Genomic DNA, 21,315 nt, shown 5'->3' on the forward strand with positions numbered 1-21,315 from the left:
TAAAAATAGATTCCAGACAAAGTGATGGAACACACACACACACGCACACGCACACACACACCCCTTTCCTGAGAAACATGGCACCAAAGAGACAACTGAGCCCAAACAGAGACACACAGAGAGAGAAAGCTCACCAGCACCAGCAACCACGAGCTTCCGGAAAAGCTCCAGATCCACTCTGCACACCCCACAGGTACATGGCAGTGTGCTCACCCACACCACACACACACACACACACACTCGGGCTGCACAGGCACACGTGTGCCCAGGAGTAGAAGGAGGGTGGCAGCGATCCCCTGTCCGCATTCCTTCCCAGGTCCTGCCAGTCGACCTCTGTCCCTGGCCTAGCGACTCAGGGAGAGATGAGGCTAAGCACTGTTGGCGGCAGGGGAGACTCTGGGGTGGAGGCTCTGAGGATGCGGTGGAGGGAGACGGGGCCTGCCAGGGAAAGAGCAAGTTTGGGGTTCAAATCCCACAGCCCTGGCTCGTCAGCCACTCCGAGACTTGGGCAAGTGACTTAACCTGCCTGGCAATGTCCTCGTGGGAGAAGCAGGGAATGGAACCATTCTCATGATTTAGCTATACCTGGTACATAAAAAATGCTAGATTCAGGGGGGTTTTGTTTGTTTGTTTTGGTACCAGAGATTGAACCCAGGTGTGCTTAACCACTGAGCCATATCCCCAGCCCTTTTTATCTTTTTATTTTGAGACAGGGTCTCACAGAGTTGCTTAGGACCTTGCTAAGTTGCTGAGGCTGCCTTTGAACGTGCAATCTTTCTGCCTCAGCCGCCTCAGCTACTGGTTTTACAGGCATGCACCCCTGCGCCTAGCTAAATCCAGGTTTGGGGAGGCATCTGGTAGCCTGTACCCATAGAATGCAGCAGACCAGACAGCCTGCCCTGTACTTCCTAGCAGGTCATTCGCCCCTGCCTTTGCCCCTCAGTTGCTGCATCTATAAAAATGGGGCTTTCAATAATGCCTGCCTGCCCGGAGTGGGGGTGGAAATAAGGACACACGGCCTATTTCACTCTATGGGCTTTCAGGACCCACAACTGCTATGCCCCTAGCCCCTTCTCTAGAGGGCAAGCATTGGTGGCTCTGAAATGACTTATCAGAGGTGACCTTGCCTCAGGCTCTAAACAAGGCTTTATCATTCAATAACAAAGAGTTGGGGAGGGCTCTCTGACCTCAACCTTCTTGGAGGAAATGGGCTGGGGTGCAGTTCTGGAGAGACAGACAGCCCTGACCAGGTCCTAGGAGTCAGGTCCTGTTTGTGTTTTCACCAGCTGTGTGACCCGAGCAATGACCTAGTACCTTCAGCCTCAGTTTTGTTCCCCATCAAAAGGGTCCAACAATTCTTTGTCATTAAATGAGGCTGTCATGAGGACTAGCTGAAATCATGGGTGTCAAGTGCTGACATACAACAGGTGCTCAATAAGTGCTCAAATGCCACCATGAGACATGGCATGGTGGGGAGCCAGCCTGTCCAGGATGGAGTTCTAACTCCCCACTTCCCAGTGGTGTAAGTTTGGGCACATTTTACAAACATCTCTAAGCCTCAGTTTCCTCAGATGAAAACAGACACAGCCGTAGTGCCTCCTGCAGGGAGCAGTGCTGCAGGCCAAGGGACTGACCCCGGTGAGGCACCCCAGGGTGGCTCTCACTAGCAATGGGAGGCCAGATCCAGTGTGGAGGCCCGTGCTGCACACCTACTATGTGCCAAGTCTCAGGATCACCCCATCAGGAAGGCACTTGGTGTCCATTTTGCAGAATTAAGTTCCATGCTTTAACCAAGGTCAGAGCTGTGCTGCAGCAGATCTGAGGCAGGAGCCCGGGCCTCCAGGCCATTGCCCGCGGAGCTTGGGCATTACCTCAATGCTCTGCACACTGGGCTCCCTGGGCACAAGGGGCTCCCAGGTTGCCAAGGTATAAGATTAGGGTAGAAAAAGGAGGAGGTTCTGGAAGGAGAATCTGGGACACAGATTCCAGCTCAACCAGAGACAGGGCCAGAGAGAGGAACAGGGAGTCTGAGCAAGTGGACAGCCTCGTGTCACAGGGGTAATGGGACAGAGAGGGGACAGAAAGACAGGAAGATGAAATGCTCCTGCTGGCCTCCTCCCCATGTTGGCAGGTCCTGCCTGTGGCCCCATAGTCCTCTCTCAGTGGGCACCTCAGGTGGACCACATGGGGGTCAGACCATGTACTTGGACCTTAAAGCTGCCAGGGTCCCCTGTCCCACCTCAGGTCGAGCCTGGCACCTAACTGCCCAGGACCCAGGCACACCCATGTTGGGGAGACTCAAGATTAAAGACATCTCCACCAAAGGGACAAGTGCATGGGGTGTGGCAGCATGTGGCCAGATGCAGATTTCAGTATCAGGAAATCTCACTTTGAGGCCTAATAGCTCTGAGAACTACCAGGGGCAAAATCATTGCTCTGAGCCTTTGTTTTCTCATCTATAAAATGGGGACAATAATGACAATGTAGTACTTGCTCTCTAGGCAAGGGTTATGGTTTAACTGTGAGGGTTAAACGTATACAGTACTAAATATAAGCCCCTTGACATGTTATAAAGTCTCAACAATTGATAGTAAAACCTTGAAAGCATTACCTTTGGGACAGGAGTGGCCTAAGTGACCCGGTAAGGGAGCCTGACTGTTCCTTAACAGAATGTCACACAGCCTCTCTGATAATCTCTTCATCTCTGGAGTGGGCTAACACTTAGCCTCACCTGCCTGCCTCACGGGGCAGGAGAAACATCTGATAAACATCTGACAACATCAGATAGTGGCCTAATCAAGGTGACACTCCCTCCAGGAAAGATGCCCAGCTCCTTGGGCATCCCAGGAACATCTCTGGGATTCCCTGGAGTTCTCCCCCTGGCCAGGGGTCCACCCTTGACTGGGGCCCATTCCCTAGCCACTTCAGGGCTTCTACGCCCCCTGCTGGTCTGGGGGCCAGGACCCAGGGTGGTGTTGGGGAGTGTGGGGGGGTTATTTCCATATGAGGGTCTGAAAGGGAAGACTGCTCCCTGGGATATCAAGGACCTATCTACTGGGTGGCTGGGCCAGCCACAAACACAAGGCATGTCCCTGGGCCATTGTCTGTGATGGTGATGAACTGATGTGCACCAAACCTCGGGTGTGTGCTAAGCGCTTTATAAGTACAATCATCTCACCCTCCTATTGCCTATGGGGTTAGCACCATTCTTAGATTACCTGTTTACATATGAGGAAATGGACTCAGAGAGTAACTTACCCAGAGCCACACAGCTAGAGGGGGTAAGCCAGTTTGGGGTCCAGGTCTGGCTGTCCCCTGAGTCCTGCCACCTTCTCACCTAGGCTAACTTCAGAGGAGGTGAGAGGAGCATGCACTGTGGGATAAGGGGTACCATCTTGTCATAACATGGGTACAGACCTTGGGGACCAGGCAAAGCCTCAGGAGAATTTGCCCGAGTGGCTCTGTATGAACTCTGGCCAGCTCCTCCCCTCTAGGCCTCAGTTAGCTCATATGTGAAAATGGGAGGGTTGGGCCACATACCCAGGAGGTCACTCCTGCCTGTTATTCATTCCACCACCCTCACCTCCATCAAATCAGTAACCTCGTTTATGGTATTAACTTCACATCAGCCTAACCAAAGTTTCCTAACCCAGGGTCCCTGGACCTCTGGGGACTCTGTGTCTCCTATGAGTAAAATTGAATAGGAGTGTATGTGTGCTCACTGTGTGCCTTTCAGGAAAAGCCCATGTTGTTAGCCAGGCATGGTGGCACATGCCTATAATCCCAGCAATTTGGAAGGCAGAGGCAGGAGGATCACAAGTTCAAAGCCAGCCTTAGCAAATTAGCATGGTACTAAACAACTTGTCAAGACCCTGTCTCAAATAATAAACAAACAAACAAACAAGGGCTCAGTGGTTAAGCACCCCTAGGTTCAATCCCTTATACAAAAAAAAAAAAAAAAAAAATCATGCTGTTACTGGATTCCAATACCAAAAGGCTAAGAACCACTGAGTTTTGTAAACCTTTAGAGTTTCTCTATCCTCAAGCTAGATTTTTAGAGGAATGAGCCAAGGCAGTTGACTCCCAACTCAAGCAAGTTGAGTGTAAAATGCTTCCCTTTTCTTGTGTTTAAAGTCCCCTCCTTCTTCTGGAGCTGGACCTGCTACAGGTGCCCCAGGCTTCCTCCCTCCAGCCACATTGGCCCATTGAGACCCTTATCCCCACTGCTGCTGGTTAATCTTTGCCTGGATGCTGAGTTTGGTTCTGCTCTGACTGGTCCTGCCCAAGACTTCTTCACCCTCCAGTCCTCCCCTGGAGACTTCTTCACCCTCCAGTCCTCCCCCCCCCCCCCCATGGCCATGGGGAGGATCCTAAGGTAGGTGCAGTGACAAGAATGGCCAGCAGGGGTCGCAAAGCAGCCGCACTCCATGGGCCAGGGAAGGGGGGTGCCAGGATGGCACCTCCTTGGTTCCCTGGGCGGCGTAGGCATGAGGAATGTGTGGCAGCAGTGGGGAGGCTTAGGGTCTGGGTCTGTCCCTTGCCCTCTGTAAAGTGGAGAGAGGTGGCCTAGAACCCTTGGATGGTTGCTAAGGGGAAGCGACTGCTTTGAGCTCCCCTTGGCAGAAGCATCCTTAGGAAATGGAACAGATGACCCCAGACTTGACGGGGGAAAGCAGAGCCCACTATCCAGCCAGTAAAGGGGAAGACTTGCCCCTGGGAAGTCTCCAAGGGCTCTGCACAGTCACCATGAGAGCTCCTTGGGGTGGTGAGGGAAATGTACTCCCTGCGAGAGGCTTCCCAGGGGTGAGAGGACCCAGTGCCTCCCCAGGTAAGGCTTCTCTGGAAGAGCTGGGAAGAGGGACCACGCATTCCTGCCCTCAGTCCTGGAATCAGACCTGGACCCTCCCCCTCGCTCAGCTGCTGAGGGACCCTGCTGGCCCAGTTCTCCACCCTCTCTGTTCCATGAAGCTCCTGCTTCTGGGCCCTGCTAGCATGGCAGGGCAAAGTCTGGGGCGTCAGGAGGTGCTCCTGCTGAGATGCCCTGGTGGGAAGCCCTCTGCCCACGAAGAGGACCCAGTCCTCACAGGCCCAGGGAGACCCTCCCCCCTCTCCTCACCTTGTCCCTCTCCCATGACCCAGTGATTAAAGAAGTGGACACAAGTATGACAAAGATATAGAACTTTCTCTACAAAAGTTATAATGAGTCCGAGGGAGGGGTCTGTATTTGGTGGTGGGAATGGGAGCCTGGCCCACCTCAGCGCAGGGGAACTGGGAGGGGCTGAGGCAGTAAACGGACAGGGATCAAGTGAGGAAGGCAGCACCTGGGGCTCAGAGAAAGACGAGTCGGCACTTGGGGTGGCCCCAGGCCCAGGCCCAGACAACAGGGAGAGGAGCCAGGGTGGGCTCAGGATGGTTGTGGCAGCCAGGTCCTCTGGGTCCTGCAGTGGGACCACCTCCTTCACACCCCCAGCTCTGGGCACGTTCACGGATGGGATCACACACAGACAGACCAGATGGGTCTTTGGGGCCCTTTTCTCCTGCTCCAGTCAAGGAGGCGCCAGGAGGAGCTCCTAGCAGGGGCTGCTTCTCAAGCCGGGGACAGATAAGGCGTCCACTCCTGACAAGGGGGAAGGGTGAATCTGCATGGGGCATGGTCACACGCACACTTGTGTGGCTCCTGAGGGACTCTCCCATACCTGTGACCTTGGTCTGGCTGAAGAACTCTAAGGACACGCTCTGAGGACCCTCTGGGCTGGCCTTTTCCCTGGTCTCACCGCCATCACGGAGCTGGGACCCATGTGAGCTCTTGCTTCCTCACAATCCATGCAGAATCCCAGAGATGCTCCCAGGCCTCCAGAGAAACCCACCGACCCTCCACACACACGCATGCACACACACACGCATGCACACACACACACACGCATGCACACACACGCATGCACACACACACACATGCACACACACATGCACACACATACACATGCACACACACACGCACACACATACACATGCACACACACACGCATGCACACACACACACATGCACACACACACGCATGCACACACACACGCATGCACACACAGCCCTGGTGGCCTGGACACATCAACAGTTTGCATTATCCACATTCTCCAGTATCACCTTCACAGAACTTCTCCATGCTGGGCCTGACACCTGGCTGTGCCCAGCCCCTGCCTGTCTGGGCCCCTGGGAGACTCTGAGGCTGCTGGCAGATGCCATTCTCTAGCCAGCGTGTGCCCACCAGGACTGGGGGCCATAATACTGCAGCCCGCTGCTCCAGAACCTCACATCTAGCGTTCTGGCCCTCTGGGCCCCGGGGGCGGGGGGCAGGTATCAGGCTGCACAGCAGAGGAGAGGGAGGTTGGAGGAGGTCAGGCCCCAGCCACCTCAGCCTGGCTCTTCTGCTCCAGCAACAGCTAGTGGTGGAGGAGACCAGGCTGGCCATTAGGGGACAAGGTGGGGACTGAAAGGCAGGGCATTTGGCTGAAGAGTGTGGCTGGGGAACCTCCCCTTGGGGTATATGGGGTGAGGGAGGCTGCCCAAACTTTTCCCTTCATAAAATAAATGTAGGAATCTGCGTCTTCGGCTTGAGAGAACAGGGCAGGTGCAGTAGGAAGGACAACATGACTGAGACAGGTCACGTCCCCTCCTTGCCCTCTTCCTCTCCAGCTCTGATGTTGTCTAGTCTCTGAGGGACAAGCAGACCCTGCTCTCCTTTGGGGGCTGGCCACAAATCCACATGTACTTCTCAAGGTCACTCAGATAAGGGCAGCTCTGGGGCTCTGGGACACTCAGTACTGGTGTTCAGGGGTGTTCTGTTGTCCCCAAGCCTGCCTCCAGGCCACACCCTTGCTTTGAGGTATGGACAGGCTTTCAAGGGAGATGACCCACATGGTCCTTGCTCCTCAGGAAGGGGCTACAGAGCTGGCAATTGTGAGGACCTTGTGGCCCCCCTGGGGTTGTGGCAACTTGCAATTCATTTTGGTCAGAGGAGAGGAGTCCCTGGTTATCTGTGGAGGAAGAGACAGAAATAAAACTTAGACAACAGCCTTCAAAGACATCATCCCCAGCCAGAAATAATCACCTTGATGATTTAGCCTCCCTTCTCTGGACAGGCTGATGGTCAGGGATGAAGGACACTGTCCTCCACAGTCACCAAACTGTAAATCAGATTGCCTCCCCACACCCACTCCTGCCCCAAACATTCAAGGCAAAGGGCACAATAACATGGGGGGAGCAAGTATTTTTGGGCTTGTGGGATGCTGTGGGGGAGGGGAGGGGCAGGGGCCCGTCTACAGGAGGACCAGTGTGGTGGCAGCCTTGGGCAGCTGTAATGGCTTTCTGAAAAGGACAACCCTGGGCTTGGGCTTGTGGCTCAGTGGTAGAGCGCTTGCCTAATATGCATAAGGCACTGGGTTCGATCCTCAGCACCACATAGATATAAAATAAAGATATTGTATCCACCTAAGACTAAAAAATAAATATTAAAAGAAAAAGGACAACCCTGCTGCTGCTGGCCACTGGGAGCGTTCGCTCTTGCTTTCCTGACTGCAGGCTGCAGACCTTGGACAGTTGACCTTTCAGTGCTGCACCCTCTGTCCACATGGACCCAGGGGTTAAGCCAGCTCTTCATGGAGCAGTGGTGGCAGGTGTGAGTGAGTTATTTATCCCTTAACCCCTGAGTCTCCGCGTGCTCATCCCCCACCACACAAAGGGACTCAGGAATCAATGAGGACTTGCCCAAGAGCACACTCCAGAAGCCGGAAGATGGGAGAGCTCAAAAACATCCTCACTGTGATTACTATGAGTACCCCGACTCATCGACAGGAAGATGCCCATTTTTCCACATTTTGATATCTCCAGAGTCTAGCTGTGATAAGAAAGTCTAGGGTCACGGTTAAATTGGCAGCAGCTTTTAGTGGTAAATAAAATAATGGGGTCTCTTGTAATGGCTCAGATTTTATGAAATACGGTGCGCTTTTCTCCCGTGAAAAGGCAGACGGACTCCTCCTCCCCAGGGGCCTTCCAACCCCCGCCCCCCACCACCTCCCCACGGACACTCACAGCTCTGTGTCTTCTAGGGCTGGCGGGCGCTCCAGCGCCTGCCTCCGCCTCCGCACGGCCCCCAGGATCTTCTTGCGCGGCCCCAGCGGGACGCTGATGCTGCGGAGGTCGAGGTCAGAGCACAGCATTAGCGCCTCCAGATCGATCTTCTCTTGCCGCAGGAGGGCGGCAAAGTCCTCCATGTGCAGAGAGGCCAGGAAGGTCTCCAGCGGGCTCGTCTCGGGCTCCAGGTCTTCGTCCAGGCCCAAGTCCAGCTCGTCCCAGGGCAGCTCCTCCCCGCAGCTGCGGTCCTGCAGGCTGTTGGCACTGCCCAGGCTGTCATCGTCCAGGCTGGGGGAGCTATGCAGCCGACCCCGCGGGGTGCCTGCTCCATCCAGACCCCCGTCCTCGCGGCCCAGCCCGTGCAGCCCGCTGCTCAAGTAGTTTCTGCGGAACACCATGGTGCCCAGGCCGGGGCGGGTAAACAGGGAATCGTGACCTGAGTCGGTGCTGACCTCCGAGTGGGCAGGCTCGGCCGCCAGCGTGGCACGGGAGACGCTGTCCTCGTCCGAGAGGAACATGTCCCGGAGCGGGGCGCGGCCCCACTCCTTGGGGTTGGCGTAGGTGCCCTGGCGCACGAACATCACGTCGCTACCTAGTTGCAGGCCTGAGAGCGAGCGGACGCTCTTGCGGCCGTCCTCGGAGACCTTGAAGGTGCCTTCGCCGCCATGTTTGCGCCTCTCCAACTTCTTCTGGATCTTGGTCTTGCCTTTAGCGGTGCCGTGCAGTGTGGCCTGCGAGTAGGGCAGGTGGCTGCCCAGCGTCAGGTGCTGCAGCCGGCGGCTCAGGGTGCTGGACGTGAGGCTGGAGAAGCTGAGCGTGTCCGAGCGCTCCGCCAGCTCTCGCCGGTAGCGCCGCTCCATGCGCTCGTGGTGCTTGCGCTGCATCTTGGCGCACTCCCGGATGCGCCGCTCGGCCTCACGAAAGGCCTTGTCCTTCAGCTTGCCCACCAGCTTGGGGTTGAGGCTGCTTTGCTTGGCCGCGATGGAGTCCAGATAGCGTACGCACTCCATGTGACCTTTCATGGCAGCCATGTCCAGCGGCGTGTGGTAGTCGTTGTCCAGGCACCAGATGTTGGCCCCAAAAGACACCAGGAAGGACAGGCAGTGCAGGTGGCCATTGGAAGCTGCCAGATGTAGGGGTGTGTTGCCCCAGATGTCACACTTGTCTGGGTCACCCCTGCAGGGAGATCATGAAGAATGATAAACCATAGCAAGCTCTGGCAGCCAGTTCGCTAGGGCTGGAGGTAGAGGGAATGGGGGGCCCAGGCGACGAAGGGAGGGCCCCCAGCCTCGTGGAGCTTCCCCACAGGTACACCAGGCCACAGTGAAACCCGTGGGCCTGAGACCTCTCCACTGACTCCAAGAGACCTGCTGGCCTGAGCCACCAAAAGGATGAGCCCTAGGGGAAGATGGCCTGGCACGCAAGGGGCGGGGCGACAGAGAAGGCGGGGCTGGGGCGGGGCCTTCCCCAACCGAGGGCTGGGAATCTCAGGGGATAAATATTTGATGCCCAGAGAGAAAGGAGTGAATTATTCATGGGCCCAGCAGGGAGCTGGCCCAGAGAGGTGGTGGGCCAGGGCGAGTCTGGGTCTCTAGGCAGGTGCAAGCGGGAACGTGGTTGCGCGTTGCAGGGCGACGGTGAAAGAGGACAAGAGGGTAATGTGTGCTGGGCCTGAGCCTGGGTGAGTGTGTGAGGGTGTGTGCTTGTGTGCAGAGAGTACTGCCATGTCTGCAGGGAGCAGGGCCAGGCCTGGCAACGTGAGTGTTAGAGAAGGTGTCGGGCCTTGGCCTGGGCCAGGAGGGGACTGTGGGGGCAGCCAGGACTGGGGAGGAGGAGGAGGAAGGTCTGCAGCCTGGCAGGTTTGCCCTCCCTTGTTCAGGCTGTCCATCTTTGGGAGCCCTGGCTGGCTTTGCCTGTGCAGGGACCCCAGCAGCTCCTTCCAACACCCTCCATGTCAGACTATCCTCCCTGAGGCATCCTGTTGGCTCCTCCAGAAGTCTTGCCTCTCTGGGGCCTAGCACGGGTCCCCTGGCCCACACTAATGAGGCCACGAGGTTACCCCTAGATCTGGAGGAAGAATCACTCCCTTGTCTCAACATCTCCCCTCACCCCCCCTGCTCAGCTTCCCCACAGAGTGCCAAGTCCTGCAGGACAGCAGAGGAGGGGCTGCTGGGCATCAGACCCACGCCATCCAGCAGCAGGCTTTCCCTCTGTAAGACTTGGGGGAGGTAGGCCTGCTTGCTCTCCGGTCCCCTTCAAGAGACACCCAGGTGCCCCTCTGAAGGAGGGGCAGTGGGCCAGTGTCCCTGTGTGCCCTCAGGGAGGGAGGAGGAGCCAGTAAGTTATGACTTGGAACATGCCTCAACTGCCTAATCCCAGGGACTCTTCCCCCTGCTGCTGGAGAAGCCCAAGGAACAGCCACAGAGGGATGGGGTCCCTCCGCCTACCACATGCTTGGGCCTCAGGCTGGTGCACAGAACCAGGACCAGCTCAGTACCCACCCCTCTCCCCCAGGGCCTAAGACATTCACATTAACCTTCCTGGGGCCATCCCTTATGCCCCTTTTCCTGCCCAGGCCACCCTGGTGTCTAGGCCAGTATGACTTCAACTTTCCCACTCACAACTCTTTAAAAAGAGTCATCAACTTTGGTGAATGGGGATATTGTTCCCAGTTGTGGGATTTGGCACGCTGGCCCCCCCCCCCCCCGGCCAACCCACTTCAGTGGGTTTGAGCCTGCATTCCTGGGCCCTGCTACCTTGCCTGGTTGTGGTGTGCAGACTGTGTTCCCACCCTCAGGGTAACTCCAGAGGGAGGATGGGAGACAGAAGCCCCTCCAGGATCAACACATTCATTGGTCATCTGTGACCAGTGGGGGAAGGGTACAGAGCACATTAATGAGGTGGCTGAACCATTGACATTTGGTATTATGGACAGTGGCCATAAATCCCAAGAAGGAGCAGAGTGAGGGAGAGAGAAGGGTGAGACCCAGCCTGTGGGGAGCTGTGGGTGCTGGCTGGGAGAGCCCTTTGGCTCCCAGAATGGAGAGTGGGCAGCAAAGGCCCCCACTTTCCGGCCTTCTGAGCCTTAGTCTTCTCTCAGGTTCCCACATTCCCTCTCACCCTTGCTTCCAGGGGTTCCTGCCCAGCAGATCTCTCCCATCTTTCCCTCTGTAGCACCCTTCCAACAACCATGGGCCCTCAAATCCCAGTTCCTCCCCTCCTAGCCCCACATCCAGGTCACCAGTGTCACATGTCCCAGTTTATGCCCCCCCCATGGGTATCTCCCCCACACATGCCAGGCTCCAATGTCCCAACTTAGAGCTGTCTGTCCATAGGGGAAAAGGGCAGCTCAGAGGAGTAGCCTTGGAGTCTGGGGAGGCATTGGGCCTGGCCCGCACCAGGAGACTCTTCCCCTCCCCTGCCTGGTGGAGGGCTACTCACCCGCGGCTCACGATGAGGCGCAGCGACTCCAGGTTTCCGTGGTAGGCAGCCCAGAGGGTGGGAGTCATGCCATCTTCGTCGGGGGCATTCAGCTCCTTCCGGGTGGCCTCCTTGAGGAGCTCCAGGTAGCCATCGCGGGCAGCCCGGTGGTACTGATCATTCATGGCGCCCGGCTTGGACGGGGCGGGCAGGGGACACCGGGAAATGCCCCCCGCGGGGGAGGGCAGAGGGGTTAGGGTTGAGGCATTGGGTCAGGGGAGGGGGCCTGGCAGGGGCCAGGGCCACCAGCCCCCGCGGCCGCAGATGGAGGGTGCGGAGCGCCAGAGCCGCTACCAAGACATCTGAGCCGCTCATCAGGGCGGCGGGCAGGGTGGGGGACCTCCCGCTGCCCAGGGAGCCGCCCCCGGGCTTCCCCTGGGTCCTAAACACCCTGCTTCTCAGCGCACAAGGGCAAACCACGTGAGGCCCTGACCTCACTCCAAAAGTGCCCACTGCAGTGCTCCGACCCATGAGGCCCAGTTTGGTGACAGTTTGGGGGTCCGTCTTCATCCATCTCCAGTGCTGCGGCTCCCGATTTCTCTACCCGTCAAAGGAAAGGGCAAAGGGCTAGGGAAGGTGAAGACAAGACGGGGTGAAGGTGCAGACCTTAACCCAGGACAGTGGGACTAAAGGGAATATGAGGACTCACTCGGCAAGACAGCTGGTAGGACGCGGCAGTCCTGGAAGCTATCCTTTGAGAGGGGCCGACCAGCCATCATCCAGCAGAGAGCGCTAGAGGACTGGAAGCAGAATACGCGCCGCGTGGGAACTTGGTACCCAAGCCTTAGACTTAGCATCCCGCGGAGCAGCGGAGCGGGGCAGCGATAGAGGAAGAAGGAACTTCGATCACTGTGTGGGCAGGTGGGGAAAAGGGGGCTGGTGCCCCGATCTCGGGCCGAAACCAAGATCAAAGGTATAAGATGTGCCTGGGCTAGGAGAGCGTCAAAATGTCAACGACAGGCACTTGGGGCATGATGGGGGTTCTGGGTGGGCGCGATCGCTGAGCACCAGATCGCAGCGGACCTGGTGGGAGGGTTGCCCTCTGAGTGCTTCAATGTGAGGCCGCGCCCGAGCCTGGCCGCGCCTGGGTGACAGGGTAGGGCAGTTCTTCGTAGGTAAATATAAATCTCACCTTATCTGGCTCCCGCGCTCTTCCCTAAATTCAGTTCGCAGAAAAGATGGATCATGTGAGTGGGTCTGAGAGGTTTATGGAGCTGAGCTCCTGCTGCTGTAAATCACCCTGTCCCCTCGGGTATAAAGCACCCGTCCGTCCCGGCGTGGGAGAAAGGAGACGCTGGCTGCCACCTGACCCCCAACGCCGCGCGTGCTCCCGGCCCAGTCAGGTGCGTGTCCTGGGCCAGTCAACTATGGGATTTTGGAAGTGGGGACCTTGAATGGAATCCAAACATTTACCGCTGCTTTTCTCTTTTCCGGGAGCGGGTGAGGAGCAGGCTCCGATTTTTCTCCCCCCCCCCCCCCTTGTCCAGCGCTCCAGCCCTCACCCTAGGAACTCACTGGCCTACAAATGTAGAGATAAGATGAGGAAAGGATAGCTCTCGGGGTTGACCTGGGGTCCTTTCACTCCTCCCTCGCAGTGACCCCTCCAACCTCCTGCAGTCGCCCCCACCATGTCGGAGGATCCGACCCCGGGCCTCAAGGAGATCCCGCCTGCACCGCAGGCCGGCCCCCGCGAGGTGTGGAAGAAGGGCGGCCGCCTGCTGTCGGTGCTGCTGGCGGTGAACGTGCTGCTGCTCGCCTGCACGCTCATCAGCGGGGGTGCCTTCAACAAGGTGGCCGTGTATGACACCGACGTGTTCGCGCTGCTCACCACCATGATGCTGCTGACCGTCCTCTGGATTCTCTTCTACCTCCTCCGCACTGTGCGTTGCCCCGACGCTGTGCCCTACCGGGACACGCATGCTGGCCCCATCTGGCTCCGAGGTGCGGAGAATGGGGGGGGGAGGGGGGACAGAGGTGCAGTGGGCACAGTGGGGAGCTTTAGGCCAGGGCTCTTGGAGCACCTGCAGAGTGTTCGTTTACGTAGAGGGGGGAGAAGTTCCCTCCGGAAGACTGAATGTGGCTGAGGATGAGGTGAGCTACCACGGAAGGGGAGGGAGGGAAAGGGGACCTGAAGGAGGGATGAATAGAGGGATCGAGGGGGACTTCCTTGCCTTGTCTTAGGATTTGGAGAGAGGTGGACAGTCCTTGATGGAGAGTAGGGGAAACAAGACAGTGGTAGCTGAATGAGCTGGTCCAGGCCCCTTCCCTTTATCTCTGCAGTCCCTGAAAGGGACGAACAATAGGACATCACTCTTTCACCTACTTAATCACGCACTCATCCTTTGTTCATTCATTCATTCACTCATTGCCCATTCACCAGTTCCCCCGACCATTCATCCTTCCTCTCATCCTCTGCATTCATCCATCCATCCACCAAACATCCAACCACTGACTGCACCCACTGGCCTAGCTACCCAGGCTCTGGCCCTCTCCTCCACTCTAGAAGCCTTCTCTCTTGGCTCTCTGATCCACCACCACCACCACCCACTGCCCCTGATTTGCAGGTGGCCTGGTGCTGTTTGGAATCTGCACTCTTGTCATGGATGTCTTCAAGACTGGCTACTACTCCAGTTTCTTTGAGTGCCAGTCAGCCATCAAGATCCTGCACCCCCTCATCCAGGCTGTGTTTGTCATTGTCCAGGTGGGTGGCAGGAGTGTCCCTGGATGTGGTGGAAAGGAGCCAATGCCTGGCAAGTGTCAGGAGTCCTGGGTTCCAACTGCCCCTAACTTCCACCCTGAGCAATTGAATAAATGGAATAGGACTGTAGCCGAGATCATGAGTCCAGGCATGTGGATGCACTGTGTAATGAGGTAATATCTAAATGTGAGCTCCTATTTAGGAGTGCTGCAACTTTATTTTAACCTAAATAGTGCCAATTGTTAACACCTAAGAGGTGTGAGTAGAGACACCAGCCCTATCTGCTAGAACCTGGCCTGCCCTCCTTGGGTGCCCATAGAGGGCATCCATCTCAGTGTAGCCAGTTTTTTTTTTTTTTTGGGGGGGGGGGCATTGCTGCTATGTTGGGTATTTGCTCAGGAGGTGGGGCATCCTATAACTGGATTTTTCAAACAAGTTCAATTTCTCTTTTTTTCAATTAATTTTTAAATTTGTTACACAAACACCATTTTGAAAGATATGATTGAGTTGAGGCAGGAAGTTTTACACAGGACCAGAAGACAGCGTGCCTGCAACATGACCCTAATGATCACATGGATGGCACCACCTCTGCCACCCAGGTTTCCACAGTTTAACATATTTATGTAGTTGTAGCTTAGCTGGCCTTACTCCCAGAAATAAATAATTAGGTAGTGAAAAATCTATTTGCCTCTCCATCACTGCCCCCTCACCAACAACAAAAAATCAAAACCAGAGATAAACTTTCAAAGAACAGAAACTACTACCTGTATATAAAACTTACCATAGAGTAGAAAGAAAATATTTCCAGTTTTTTGTAAATCTAAAATAAACCTGATAAGTTAGTGTAAGGCTCCTGGGGTAGAGAACAATACTGGACATGGGAGCCTGGATTTAGCCCATCTGCAGAGCAATGATCCTCCCTCCTCTCTCAATACAGACTTACTTCCTCTGGGTCTCCGCTAAAGACTGCATTCATGTCCACCTGGATCTGACTCGGTGAGAACCGCAGCTCAATGCCTGCCCGGAGTGCTCACCTGGCATGAGAGATGAGGGCTTTCCAGCCTGGGCATGGCTCCTCCCTCTGCTCAGCCAAGGGCCCCCACTGCGTCAGCCTGGTTTCTGCTACTCTGTGCTGTGGGCTTTCCCCTGGGGGGTGGGGAGCATGGGGCCTAAGACACCCTTGGCCTTCCCTTGGTTGGCATCCAGGCCAGGCTAAGCGTGGCTTTCCAACTCAGCTTCCCCGTTCACAGGGACCTGGCTGTACCTTCATTTCTCAACACCACCTCTCAGGAGAGCTTCCCAACCCTCCACCTTGCCAGGGACCCAAGATGAACCACATATTCACCAGCCTCTTTGCTTCCCCTCCAATCCCCAAACAGGTGTGGGCTCATGTTCACTCTTACCACTAACCTGGCCATCTGGATGGCAGCGGTGGTGGATGAGTCTGTACACCAGGCTCACTCCTACAGCAGTGCTCACGCCAACAGCAACACCAGCCACGCCCGCCTCACCCCTGACCGTGAGTTCCCCTTTACCCCACCCCACAGCCTCTAGGTGCTTTGTGGATCTGTAGTCAATCAACCAAGCCCTCACAGGGCCTGGAGTCAAAGCCAGGGCCTCCTCCGGCTCCTAGGTGTTGTGGGTGTAGGCAACGAGGAGGAGGAGTATGGAGGGCATCTCATTCTTGAGGATGCAGCCTTGTCCCCATTACCAGGTCCCATGCCACCCAGAAGAAAGGGCAAGGATCATCAAACTGGGGAGAGAGGTTAAGGGGGAAAGAGTGGTTCTGGGAACCTGAGATCAGAGGGGAAAGCCTGGGAAGGAGGTGGAGGTGAGAAATAACCATCCTGTCACAATGACACAGTGACAATTTCCTGAGCTCTCTATATCCTACAGAGTGCTAAGTGTCTGAAACACTCTATTTAACCCTCACAACTTCCTGTGGAGTTGGGAACTACTAATATTCCTCCAGGTGCAGAAACGAAGGCATAGAGAAGTTAAATAGATGCCCAAGGTCACAGAGCCATCTTTACTTTTAACCAGTGTGTTACCTAAGTAAGAACAGGGCCCACAGTTCCTGGGTCTTGGTTCTCTGGGCTTCTTTAGGTCCTCCCACTAGCTAGGACCAGACTAGAGACTAATGCCTGTGCACACTCCCATGGGGGGTCCAGAAACAGAGAGTGGTCCCAGCCCCCAGGGAGGCCCCAGCCGCAGGACTGATACAGGGCCACCCAGCATATCCACAGGATCCTGAGAGTAGTTAAAACCAGCCCATGGGGGTGGTCAACTTAACGTGTTGACCTGTGGGGTGGGAGAGGCCTGCTGAGAAGGACCTCCCCTGTGTTGGAAGTCAGATAGTTTGTCCCAGCTCTCCCTAATAGGACAAGTCACTTGACCTCATTGACTCTCAGCTTCTTTACCTGCAAAATCCAGCTGGGAGGATTCTGGGATCCAAAAGAGATATTTGACAAGGCCTAAGGTATCCTACAAAGCACACTCTGGCACGGAGGCAAGATTCCTTTCAGTGTGGAATGGCACAGTGGAGACCTGGGCATGGAAGCTGGCTTTCTTTTCTTTCAGATGCCTGGACTTTAGGGGATCCCAAGAAGGCCACTCTCTAGGAGGACCAGAACTTGACTATCTTAGGGAGCCAGGGGTCATTATAGGTGGTGAGGGATCAAAGGGATAGAAAGGGGTGAAGTGGGTGGTTCTATGGTTCAAATTTGTTTTTAATTGAGCACCGATGTGTCTCATAGCCTCTGGCACACAGTAGGTATCAAAGAATATTTGCGTAATGAATGAACGCACCAGGTCCTTTGAGCTCCAGTGGTGATGGGCAGAGAGTCCCTGCCCTTACAATGGTCTCAGGCCAGGGGTGAGTTGTCTCCAGAAAGTTGGAAGGGCAGTCCAGCCCAGTGTCCCTCTCACCACAGCTGAGCGTGCAGGCAGTGCCATCGGAGCAGACCCCTGCCCCTGCGACACAACCATCTGCCAGATCTTCCAGCAGGGGTACTTCTACCTGTACCCCTTCAACATCGAGTACAGCCTCTTTGCCTCCACCATGCTCTACGTCATGTGGAAGAACGTGGGCCGGCTGCTGGCCTCCCCCCACAGCCACGGCCACAGCCCCTCCCAGGTCAGCCTATTCCGGGAGACGTTTTTCGCTGGCCCCATGCTGGGCCTGGTGCTCTTCGTGGTGGGGCTGGCCGTCTTCATCATCTACGAGGTCCAAGTGAGTGGAGAGGGCAGCCGCACCCAGCAGGCCCTGGTCACCTACTACAGCTTCAACATCGTCTGTCTGGGGCTTATGACTTTGGTCAGCCTGAGCGGCTCTATCATCTACCGTTTTGACCGCCGGGTCATGGACCATCATAAGAACCCCACACGCACACTGGACGTGGCCCTGCTGATGGGCGCCGCCCTGGGTCAGTATGCCATTTCCTACTACTCCATTGTGGCCGTGGTGGTGGGCACGCCCAGAGACCTGCTGGGGGCACTGAACCTGGCCCACGCTCTGCTCATGATTGCCCAGCACACCTTCCAGAACGTGTTCATCATCGAGAGCCTCCACCGGGGACCACCCGGGGCTGAGCCTCAGGAAACCCTCCCCAAAGAGCCCTGCCAAGGCCTTACCTTTGCGAACCTGGATGCCCTCCACTCCTTGCCTGCCTGCCCACCCACCCCCAGGCTGGTCAGCCCCAGCTCAGATGGACCTCAGGAAGCAGGGGCCATCACCTTGGCCCCTCGGGGCCACTGGAGACGTCGGTGCCTAAAAGACATCTCTCTGTTTCTCCTGCTCTGCAATGTCATTGTAAGTAGCTGGGGAGTAGGGGGTGGGGCAGGGAGAAGGCCAGGGGAGGAGGCCAAGGAAGATACCATTTTGGGTTCCCTTAGCCTTCTGCCTTCCCCTCCATCCCACTGGAGAGTCTTAGAGCTCTCTAGGAAAGGAGTAGGTTCAGAGAGGGTCACTGCAGCCCTTGGGCAAACAGCATCTCCAGGTGCATAGAATGAAATCTTAGCAGAAGTAGCTGGAGGGGTCCAGGGAATGCTGACATGGGGCTAGGCAGAGGTGAGAGGGCTGGGAGCTGATGTGGGAGGCGGGGGCCCTCACCCGTAGGTGGGAGGTGTGACTGCTCCTGGGAACTTGTGACCTGCCTGCTTCTCAGAATAACTGGAGCAGCATCAGGAAGCAGCGGAGACCAGCATAGGTGTGAGTTGTTGTTTTCTATTGACAAAGTACAGTGTGAGGCGCTGTAGGAAGCACACGGGGTGTGTGCAACAGCTGTCCCCTCCCCAGTAATCAAACAAAGTCAGCTACTAAGAGCAACACACTTTACCAAGTACAAATAAACTGCCCGGGTGGAAACACCCCAGGGCAGAAGCCCTCACGATGAAGTGCACCCCCAAAACTTTCCTGCAACCCAGTATAGAAATGTTCCAGGGTAGAAGTGACCTCCATACAGAAATCTCCAGTATAAAAAATGTACCCAGGTGGGTTCGGCAGCCCTCTGGACCTGCAGGTTCAATGTCCTAGTATTCACATCAATCAGATGGAAACTGTTAAGGAAAAAAAATCCACTGAACTGATAAATTATTTTTTCCTTGTTATTATTCCCTAAACAATATGGTGTAACAACTATTTATGTGGCATTTACATTACATTACATGAGTACCATAATCTACGGTATACAAGAAGAAATATGCAAATATTATGCCATTTCATATAAGAGACTTGAACATCCTTGGATTTTGGTATCCATGGCAGGCAGTGGGGAGGTTCCTGGAACCAATTCCCTGTGTATGACAAGGGACAACTGTGCATCCCAAGTAGGAAAAAACACCTCTAAAAAAATTTGACTCAATATAAAAACAATCCTTTTGGCTATACCCTCTAATAGAAAAATATCCCTAATATAAAAACATCCTTAATATGGGTATTTCTAGGGGGCTGGGAGTATAGACTAGTGAAAGCATTTGCCTAGCATGTGCAAAGTCATGGGTTGGATTCCAGAACAAATATATATATATATATATATCCCAATATAGAATAATATCCACAGAGTAAATTCTGCCCCATGAAATTCTGTCTATTTGAAATATACCAACAACCCTACAGAGACGTGTAAGTGCAGTCCCACTATGAAGACCGCCTATCTTACCAGCAACTTCCTGTGCAGTCATTGTCCCCATAGATATGGTATGACCCCATGCAAGAGACTTCTGATAGTCAATTTCACATTTTTTAAATAATTTTTCTTTTAGTTGTTGATGGACATTTATTTTATTCATTTACGTGTATGTGGTGCTGAGAATTGAACCCAGTGCCTCACACATGCAAGGCAAGCGCTCCACCACTGAGCCACAACCCCAGCCTTGTCAATTTCACTTTTAAAAAAGTGCATCAGCAATCTATGACCCCACCGGTAGAAGAAATAAGGCTCAAAAACCTCACAATGCCTCGAGCTGGCCTTGGTGCCCACCCCCTGCCGTGGCCCCACGCCCACCCTCCAGGTTACAGGTTGGGAGGCTCTTCCTCCCAGTCCCTGAGCCCGATTCACTTCTGACAGTATCATCTCATCGCTTTCATTTTATAGGACAGAAACAGGCTCAGAGAGGGCTGCCAAGTGCCCCAAAGGGTAGTTAATTGGTGCAGGGGTGGGGCCAGTCTTTGTCTTCTGCCTCATACCCCACACTCAAACTGTCTGAGCACCTAGCCAGAGGTGAAGAAGGGCTCTGGCTTCCACCTCCTCCCAGACCTGGGAAAGGGACAAGGGGTCCGGTGGAACAGAAGTCAGAGCTCATGGAGGGCGAGGGTGCCGTAGCCTTCTGGGTGAGGTCTGAACCCTTTGTCCTGGGTCTGACTGATTCTGTCACCAGCACCCCATGCACACATCTCTCTAGTTGCTGATTCAGATGTTTGAGCCAATTTCTTCAGTCACCTATTGAAATTTCCGTGCCATAGGTGAGCCTGGTTAAGAGGGTAGGAGAGGTGGCCGCCCAGTGGAGGCCTAGCCTAGGTTGGGCAAGTTTAGTTGGGTACACTCTTGAACTCCTTAGAGAGTGACAGGCCCTGTCTAAGACACTGGAGGTTGCCATTGGGTGACACCCAGCCCTCTATGTCTACCAAACTAGAAGGCTGGGGTCCCCGTCCTCTCATACCCCACAGAGCCCACAGAAATGACCAGCAGGTGCCTTCCAGGCCAGTCCTTGATGTGCCCCTCTCCCCACAGCTGTGGATCATGCCAGCCTTCGGGGCCCGCCCTCACTTCAGCAATACCGTGGAGGTGGACTTCTACGGCTACTCTCTCTGGGCGGCCATCGTCAACATCTGCCTGCCTTTTGGGATCTTCTACCGCATGCACGCTGTCTCCAGCCTGCTGGAGGTCTACGTGCTGTCCTGAAGCCTGGGACAGAGACTTGGGGGATGGGGATCAGCTCATGTGTCCAGAGCTCCTCTGGAATCAACTCTAGGGTGGGAGTCATAGTCACCAGACCCCTCTGGCTCCAGAGTGGAATTTTCACACACAAAAAATTTATTTTTTCAGGATGAGTTTTTAAATCACAATCAGAACATGCCCTTTCACCCCTGGCATGATCCTGGGGCCTTTCCCTAAAGTCCTAGGATCAGGCAGGATCTGGAAGTGCCAGCTCTGGCTCCATCCCTAATCCCAGCCTGTGGCCTGGCCAATCTATTGTCTGGAGCTGGGAACCAATAAACCTGCCATTTATCCGGTCCCTTACTTCTTGTCTCAGCTGCCCCATCTGAAGTTGTCATAGGAGAGAAACTTGGCAGGCAGAGCGGGAAAACCTGAGATTTTCAGGCCTCCACCTTTTCACCAGGCAAATTGAGTCTGAGTTACAGGCCATCTAAGCAGTGGGTAATGGGGTGGTGGTGGGGGATGGGTTTGGATGGCGTTCTCAAGCTGCCTCCTTCCTCTTTTCTTTATCTTCAGGTGACATACACATGCAATAATGTTTTTATGTGTCTCTAGCCACCAGAAAGGTGAGGCAC

General features: G+C 55.1%; 2 protein-coding genes across 3 annotated transcripts; one reads left to right on the forward strand and one right to left on the reverse strand.

Annotated features, from left to right (window-relative positions):
• Nucleotides 1-5,215: 5,215 nt before the first annotated feature.
• On the reverse strand, nucleotides 5,216-12,183 carry USH1G (USH1 protein network component sans; the record flags this gene model as incomplete). Of its 2 annotated transcripts, XM_081273031.1 has the most annotated exons (4): nucleotides 11,567-12,182; nucleotides 8,084-9,301; nucleotides 6,041-7,029; nucleotides 5,216-5,872 (listed from the first exon to the last, which is right to left on the reverse strand). In XM_081273031.1, exons 1-3 carry the CDS (start codon nucleotides 11,728-11,730, stop codon nucleotides 7,026-7,028), a joined length of 1,386 nt encoding a protein of 461 aa, XP_081129157.1. In that variant the 5' UTR covers nucleotides 11,731-12,182. The 2 variants fall into 2 exon arrangements, with proteins under 2 accessions (XP_081129157.1, XP_081129158.1); XM_081273032.1 differs by lacking the exons at nucleotides 5,216-5,872; nucleotides 6,041-7,029 and having other exon boundaries at nucleotides 8,080-9,301; nucleotides 11,567-12,183.
• OTOP2 (otopetrin 2) lies at nucleotides 11,458-20,704 on the forward strand (the record flags this gene model as incomplete). Its single annotated transcript, XM_081273030.1, has 8 exons — nucleotides 11,458-11,691; nucleotides 12,772-12,948; nucleotides 13,201-13,546; nucleotides 14,170-14,306; nucleotides 15,241-15,299; nucleotides 15,683-15,822; nucleotides 17,237-18,114; nucleotides 20,534-20,704. The coding sequence occupies exons 3-8, from the start codon at nucleotides 13,234-13,236 to the stop codon at nucleotides 20,702-20,704; spliced, it is 1,698 nt and encodes a 565-aa protein (XP_081129156.1). The 5' UTR covers nucleotides 11,458-11,691; nucleotides 12,772-12,948; nucleotides 13,201-13,233.
• Nucleotides 20,705-21,315: the final 611 nt, after the last annotated feature.

This window comes from Spermophilus citellus, assembly GCF_964194105.1.
Source record: "Spermophilus citellus genome assembly, chromosome: 17".
Classification (NCBI taxonomy): Eukaryota; Metazoa; Chordata; class Mammalia; order Rodentia; family Sciuridae; genus Spermophilus; species Spermophilus citellus.